The sequence below is a fragment of the Hemitrygon akajei genome, chromosome 4, assembly GCF_048418815.1.
Source record: "Hemitrygon akajei chromosome 4, sHemAka1.3, whole genome shotgun sequence".
In the NCBI taxonomy this organism is placed as follows: Eukaryota; Metazoa; Chordata; class Chondrichthyes; order Myliobatiformes; family Dasyatidae; genus Hemitrygon; species Hemitrygon akajei.
The window spans coordinates 181739328-181747521 of NC_133127.1; the positions used below are offsets into that span (position 1 = coordinate 181739328).

At 41.1% G+C, this 8194-nt stretch overlaps 1 protein-coding gene across 10 annotated transcripts in view; it reads left to right on the forward strand.

The window, feature by feature from the left end:
* The window catches only part of plcxd1.2 (phospholipase C, X domain containing 1, tandem duplicate 2), a 31106-nt gene extending 23083 nt beyond the window's left edge, over window positions 1-8023 (forward strand). For 9 of the 10 annotated variants that reach the window (XM_073044161.1, XM_073044163.1, XM_073044160.1 and 6 more), the window contains 3 exons: window positions 1040-1201; window positions 1748-1928; window positions 6596-8023. In XM_073044161.1, coding sequence (XP_072900262.1) covers window positions 1040-1201; window positions 1748-1928; window positions 6596-6828 — 576 coding nt within the window. In that variant the 3' untranslated portion in view covers window positions 6829-8023. The remainder of the gene's footprint in view (window positions 1-1039; window positions 1202-1747; window positions 1929-6595) is intronic. The other variant, XM_073044169.1, reaches the window with a different exon arrangement.
* Window positions 8024-8194: the final 171 nt, after the last annotated feature.

The following is an 8194-nucleotide window of genomic DNA, read 5'->3' on the forward strand; positions in this document are numbered from 1 at the left end:
TGTGGTGAGGCGTAGCGCAAATACCATCTATAACTTTGTTGATGATACAACCATTGTTGGCAGAGTCACAGATGGCAACGCAAGGGCATACAGGAGCGAGATATACCAGCTAGTTGAGTGGTGTTGCAGCAACAACCTTGCACTCAGCATCAGTAAGACCAAAGAACTGATACCAGACATCAGAAAGGGTAGGAACACAAACCAATCCTCATAGGGGGATCAGAAGTGGAGAGGGGGAGCAATTTCAAGCTCCTGGGTGTCAAGATCTCTGAGGAACTAACCTGGTCTCAATGTAACGATGCAGCTATAAAGAGGGCAAGACAGTGGCTATATTTCATTAGGAGTTTGAGAAGATTTGGTTTGTCATCTGAAACACTTAAACTTCTATAGATGTACCGTGTAGAGCATTCTGACTGGCTGCAGAATGGGGGAGGAGCCACTGCACAATATCAAAGCAAGGTGCAAGGAGTTGTGAGATTAGTCACCTTCATCATGGGTACTAGCCTCTTAGTATCCAAGACATCTTTCAAGGAGCGGTACCTCAGAAAGGCGGCATCCATCATTAAGGACCCCCACTACCCGGGACATGCCCTCTCCTTATTGCTACCATCAAGAAGGAGATACAGAAGCCTGAAGGCACACATTCAGTGCTTTCGGAACAGCTTCTTCCCCTTTGCCATCCGATTTCTAAATGGATGTTGAACCCATGAACACTACTCACTATTTTTAAAGTTTGTTTTTACACTACTTATTTAACTATTTAATATACACACTTACCATAATTCAGTTTTGTTTCTCTGTTTTTATCGTGTATTGTACTGCTGTTGCATAGTTAACAAATTTCACAATATACAGTTTGCCGGTGATATTAAATCTGATTCTGAACCATTGCAACCAATGGGCATCCAATTAAATAAAATTCACTTTGTACTCTATTATGTGAATTTCTATACCCAGGAGTAGAAAGGATTGTACAAAAAAATAGGTTGCTTAAAATCTTTAAGGTTGCTTTCCTGAATCACAGTTCTATATTTTAAAGGATGCGTTCAAGAAGATCAGAGACTGGTTGGAAACCCATCCCAAGGAAGTAGTTATACTGGCCTGCAGGTTCTTTGAAGGGATGAATGACCAACAGCACCACCAGTTAATTCAGAAAATTGAGAACATATTTGGGTCCAAACTCTGCCTGAAAACCTCTGCTGTAAGTTATGCTTTTAGAGAAATGATCAAAAGATTTAAAGATTAGCTTTAGTTGTTGCATGTACATCAAAACATACAGTGAAATGCGTTATTTGCGTCAAGTCACTCAGATCAGCGAGGATTGCATCGGGTAGCCCGTTTTTGGCACCAAAATAGCACGCCCTCAATTCACTAACAGTAACCTGTATTTTTTTTTGGAATGTGGGAGGAAACCAAAGAACTCAGAGGAAACCCACCAGTCACTTGGAGAATGTACAAATTCCTTAAGGTTGGGAGAATTAAACCCAGCTGGTGATTGTTGGCACGGTAATACGGTGCTAAGCTATCATGCCATCCTTGAATGAACAATTAATTAATTGTAAAGATCTGTGAATAACAAGAAAATGTTTGCACATTAGAAGTTAATTTCTAATTTATTGGGGGATGGAAGGAAACAGAAAGGGGAAAGGTGTTCATTCATTTGGTAAATTCTGCTTAATTTCTACAGATTGAGGATTATATAGTTTTCAATTAATAGAGATGTTTCTACAATGCTCTTTCTCTACAGGAACAAGTAACATTAAGGAAACTATGGAAGTTGGGTTGTCAAGTCATCCTGTCCTATGATGACAACATTGCAGAAGAAAATCCCAAACTTTGGCCTGGAATCCCCTATTGGTGGGCAGATACATACAAACCTAAATCACTTGTTCAATATCTAGAAACACAGAAACAGAAAGGACGACCAGGTACTAGAAACATGACCCTTTTACTCTTGTCAAGACAGATGTGGCAGCTGGTATTGAGGTCAGGTCACAAGGAATAGTTCTCAGAACGAACACGAACACACACACACACACACACACACACACACACACACACACACACACACACACACACACACACACACACACACACACACACACACACACACACACACACACACACACACACACACACACACACACACTTACTTTGGTGTCATGCTATCTCCTGCAAAGGATGGGTGTGGAGAAACCAGCAGACAGCAAAGTAAAAGTCACAGTCGAGATCATTGTGATCTGCACAAGTACCTCTATGCACAGGTGCGATGAAAAGCTTACTGCAACAGCATCACAGGCACATAGCATCTTTACAAGAAAAACATACATCAAACAGAAATTATATATTTTTTTTATAAAACCATAGGGTGTAGTGTCCTGATGAAAGGTCTTGGCCCAAAATGTTGACTGTTTACTCTTTTCATTAGATGCAGCCTGGCCTGCTGAGTTCCCCCAGCAATTTGTATGGGTTGCTTTGGATTTCCAGCATCTGCAGATTCTTTCATTTTTATAATCATTATCCCTCTATGTCTAGGAATGCTGATTGATTTGATGTGAGGTGTAGCTGTTTACAGTAGAGAACTCCACAAGGGGCGATGTGTCAAATGCTATTACCTTGCGTCCCCTCACTTAGTCCAATATAAAGCCTTAAGACAAAACAGCAGAATTAGGCCATTCAGCCCATCGAGTTTACTCTGCTATTCCATCATGGAAGATTTATTATCTCTCTCAACCCTATTCTCTTGTCTTCTCCCCATAACCTTTGATGCTGTTACTAACCAAGATCCTATCAATCTCTGCTTTAAGTATATGCAAGGACTTCGCCTTCAAGGAATCTGTGGCAATGAATTCCACAGATTCACCACCCCACCCTCTGGCGAAAGAAATTCCTCCTCATCTCCATTCCAAAGGGATGTCCTTCTAATCTGAGGCTCTCCCACTATAGGAAACACTCTCTTTATCCAGGCCTTTCAATATTCAATAGGTTTCAGTGAGATTCCTCCTTTATTCTTCCCAATTCCAGTGAGTACAGGCCCAGAGCCATCAAATACTCCAAATTCTTAACCCTTTTATTCCCAGGATAATTCTAATGAACCTCCTCTGCCAATGCATCCTTTCATCGATAAGGGACCCCAAATATTCCAAGTGTGGTCTAACCAATGTCTTATAAAGCTGCAGCAATACATCCTTGCTCTTATATTCTAATCCTCTTCAAATGAATGCTAACATTGCATTTGCCTTCTTTATTACTGTCTCAACCTGCAAGTTATAAGAAAGAACACAATTAGAAGAAAAAAATTTTTTTGTTCCAAGTTGGTTCAAGAACCAAATGGCCGAAGAACCTACTTCTATGCTTTACAACTCAAGGACTCTACCAAGTCAGAATACCAACCTTGACACAGTGAAGAATGTAGAAGGGAATGTTGGAAGCAGAATCCAGATCTAAACCTGAGCTGACACAGATTGCATGCACGCCAGTCCACAAAAATAGTGTGCAATAATGGATTGGATCAGATCTTCAGGCTTGTCACATCTGGTTGTGAATGGTGCTTGGAAAGTTTGCTTCCACATTGCCCACCATTCTGACTTGGAAATATATCACCATCCTTCACTGTTCTGGGTCTTATCTCCACCTAACCTGTCTTTACATGGCTTTTTCCCAGGGCTGAAATGGCTAATGTGAGGGGGCATTGTTTTTAGGTGCTTGGAAATAGGTACCGAGGGGATGTCAGGGGTAAGTTTTTCACAGAGTAGTGGGTTTGTGGAATGCACTGGTGGTGATGATGGTGGCGGCAGATACATCAGGGTCTTTTAAGACCATGGAGTTCAGAAAAATATAGGGCTATGCAATAGGGTAATTCTAGGCAGTTTCTAGAGTTCGTTACATGGTCAGCATAATGTGCTGTAGATTTCTATGTTCTAACAATGCTATGGGAAGAGCTTCATTTGAAGGACTGCAGTGATTCATGAACGTGCCTTAATGCCACCTTTTCAAGGGCAAGAAGGGATGGGGAATAAAATCTATCCTCGCCAGTAATGCTCAGATCCTGAAAAATTATTCAAAATATTCTGCAAGATATAATCGGTTATAGTATCTGGGACACTGGCAACTTTCCACATATGTAACGTTGAGAGCCTTCTGACTGGTGGCATCACCGCCTGGTAAGGAGGCTCCAATGCAACGGATTGAAAAAAATCTGCAGAGGGTTGTAGACTGAGCCAGCTCCATCATAGGCATTAGAATCCCCCCCCCCCCCCCACCCCCGCCACCATCAAGGATATCTTTAAAAGGCAGTGCCTTAAGAAGGCAGTATCCGACATTAAGGACTCTCACTATCCAGGACATGCCCTCTTCTCATACTACCATCAGGGAGGAGTCACACACCTAACATTTCCCCTCCACCATCAGATTTCTGAGTAGTCCACAAACACTACCGCATTATTTTGCTCTCTTTTTTTGCACAATTTACTTATTTTTCCTCATATTTCTTACTGTAACCTGAAGTATATTAAATTTGTTGCTATGTACTGCTGCCACAATTAATTTGTGTGCCAGTGATGATACACCTGATAGATCGTATTCTGATACATTCAATTGGCTTTTTCAACCTTTGATTTGGGGAGGATCACAATCAGATTTAATATCACCAGCGTATGTTGTGAGATTTGTTGTTTTTGCGACAAAGATTGGGCGAAAAACACAGAAAAATCACAACCTGGTACTCCAGCTGCAGTGCTGCTGACAAAAAAGCCTTGCAGAGGGTGGTTAGGGGAGCAGAGAAGGTTATTGGGGTCTCCCTACCTTCTGTCCAAGACCTCTTTCAGAGTCAATGCCTCCAGAAGACACAGAACATCAATAAAGACCCCTCACACCCTCTCCATAAACTGTTTGTTCTTCTGCCATCAGGCAAACATTACAGGAGCATTAAAACAAAAACCACAAGGCTACCAAACAGCTTCCTCCTACAAGCAGTCAGACTGCTAAATAACTGCTCTACCTGACTCTGCTTTGGACACTTTTAACTTGCACTGGACACTTATAACTTGATTTTAACTGACATGTGGCTGTTGTGTTTTACTACTTATTGTTGTGTTTACTATTTATTGTTGCGTTTGTTATGTTATGATTGCACTTGCCCCTGGGAAACGCTGTCTCATTCTGCCCTGCAGAGCTGATGTATGGTTGGAATGACAAAGTTTTTTGAATAAAGTTTTATAAAGAATGCAAAAAACTATAAGACTGAAAAAAAAGTGTATGGTCCAAGTCCACGTCTAAAACACAGAAAACCTGGGCAGAACTCTGTGGGCACAGTAACAAGTGCTCCCCTCTCTGGTAGCAAGCAATCAAGAGACACGCAGTTGGTGTTCACCCTCTGCACTTGCCTTGATGCCTCAATCTCCCTCATTGCTTTAATCAGCAAAGTGGAGTCTAATATTGACTTGCACCAATTAACGAATTAGAATAACGAAAAAGGTTAATTATAGTTCAAAATGGTGCAGGTTGGATCCAAATGGACGAAGGGCCTGCTTCTGTGCTTTACAACTCCAGGACACTCCCAAGCCAGTAGGCGGCGCGGCCCACGGCAGCAGCGGCCTTTCGGATCTGGTGCTACTTTAATTTAGCTTTTTAATTTTACGGCACATTTAGGGTTTAGGGCGATGGATAACAGAGCGACTACCTACCATTGCCAGATACTGCTACAATACAGAGATGGCCCAAAAACAAACCTTCATGAAAATCTGCTGGCTAGATTGCGCGACCTTGGCTTGCTGAGGGAATCGGGCCTGCAGTCCTTGGAGTCGCCTGATGCCGGTGGCCGGAGTTGGGGACGTCGTAAGCGGTGTGCGAGGAAACGGAAGCGAGGCGAGCGGGCAGGAGTCTGTGCCAGGAAAAAAGCAAGCTCTAGCCGGTCGGCTCTCCCGTCCATTCTGCTCTCCAATGGACATTAAATTGGACTATATCTGTGGCAACAAAATACTCGGCAGGAGTACAGAAACAGATGGTATCCTGGACGCCGCCATTCAGCTGTTTGTTTATGTAACAGATTTTCCCCCAAGCCATCGGACTACCAACCTACTGACCTCTGCTGTGCCTATTGTCTTGTTTATTATTTATTGTAATGCCTGCACTGTTCTGTGTACTTTATGCAGTCCTGGATAGGTCTGTAGACTAGTGTAGTTTTTGTGTTGGTTTACATAGTTCAGTGTAGTTGTCTCGTTTTTACTGTGTACTGTACCAGCAGTTATGGTTGAAATGACAATAAAAGTGACTTGACTTGACTTGAAATCAACCCTGATGTGATAAATACACAAGTAGAGATTTTGAGAAATCTATAAAGACTCATTTTGACACTGCCACTTCAATGTCTATGTTTTTAATGTTTAGTTTGAGTTTCATGCTGCATAGGCATATTGTTGTACTTTCCCTATGAAATTCATTCTATTGAGTTCAACAGAGCGCAACATGCTTTAATTTGTACATAGTGTGTTTAGCATTACTGGTCAAGGATAAATTTCTAAGCAAATATCTTTCATAATTATCTTTCTGTTTTGAATGCCATTTTAACCAGTTATTTTATTTACTCCCCATGTAGATGGCTTCTTTGTTGCTGGCATGAACCTTACAGAAGATTGGTGGTACATTGTGACTCACCTCCACAGCTCTTTGAAGAAACTGACTTTTTCTAATTACCCATATTTGAGAAAATGGATTATAAAGCAGACAGCAGGACCTGGAAAGTGCTGCCTTAATATAATTGCAGGGGATTTCATACAAGATGGTGACCTGGTTCCGGCTGTACTTGACCTCAATAGAAAACTGATCTAAAGTGAAAGAAACTGATATACATATATAACATTTTAGAAAGCAGTAGAGTTTCCTTTTTGGCTTGGGCAAGTGTAACGCCTCTGACTCTGGAGCTTACAGGTTTAATGTCCCATTGTTAAGAGTGTTCATAATTTAGCACTGAAGGAGTTTGTTTATTTGGATGCCACGTGAAGTGAGAAGTTCCAAGTTTAATTATTCAACCATACATAATTATAGCCAAACAAAACAGCATTCTTCCAGAACCAAGGTACAAAACATATTATCAACAGCATACAGCACAAATGACATCAACAGAAAAAACAGTCACAAAAAACTGTGTCTGTTTCTTCAAATGGATCCACAAGATCCTATGTAGCATTGCAAAAGCTTCCTGCATCCTTACTACTCTCAGTCATGGAATCATACTGCATTCAGCCCATCCTGTGTGCGTTGGTAGAATCTTGGCCTATTGCTCTTTCCTTATAAACCTCCATTTTTTTTTGAATGTTAGGTATTACTTTTTGAAAGTTATCAATGAATCTGTTTCCACCATTCCAGGTCATAACACCCTGACAAGTTTATCATCATGTGCACAAGTACACTGCAATGGAGAAAGTTGCTTGCAGCAAAATCACAGGCACGTAGGTACAGACAACAAAACAATATAAATTATAGTTAAGTTATACTAGTGAAAAACTAAATCAAGAAACCTTATGCAATAAATAACATCTCCCTACACAGATTAAACGAACATCTATTTGCTTGTTGTCTCTGTGCAAACACTGGAGGGAGTCTTTTGCTTGCAATCTAAAAGCAAAGCACCTCGTGCTCATTGGTGAAAGTAGGATGTGGTGGGGGTATTGCTGAAGTTGGATGTACTGTGAGCAAAACGGCTTTGTTAATGAGAGAGGTTAGAGGAGACTGCCCACACAACACACTGAACTTTGAAATAGATGGGTTACATCAGCGGAAGGCCACACACATACACTAGATCACCACTTTATTAGTTACAGGAGGTATCACACTTTATCAGCAACAAAAATATGAATGCAAATATTGATTATGATAATGAGTGCCAGTTACATTCTACTATGCAGATTCAGGAATACTTGATATGAATTACTTCCTGAAAGTTTACATAAAACTTGATTTTATATGTTTGCAACTGTTACAAATTGCATTGATGCATAATAGTGTATAAAAATAAAAGAGCATATTTACTTACCATGTTAGTCCAGTATTTTATCTGCCGTTCAGATTCCCCCCCCCCCCCCCCCCTCTATTTGAAGATGTTGAATGCACAGTGACACACACAAAACGCTGGAGGAACTCAACACGCCAGGCAGCATCTATGGAGAGGAATAAAAAATTTGACATTTCGGGGCAA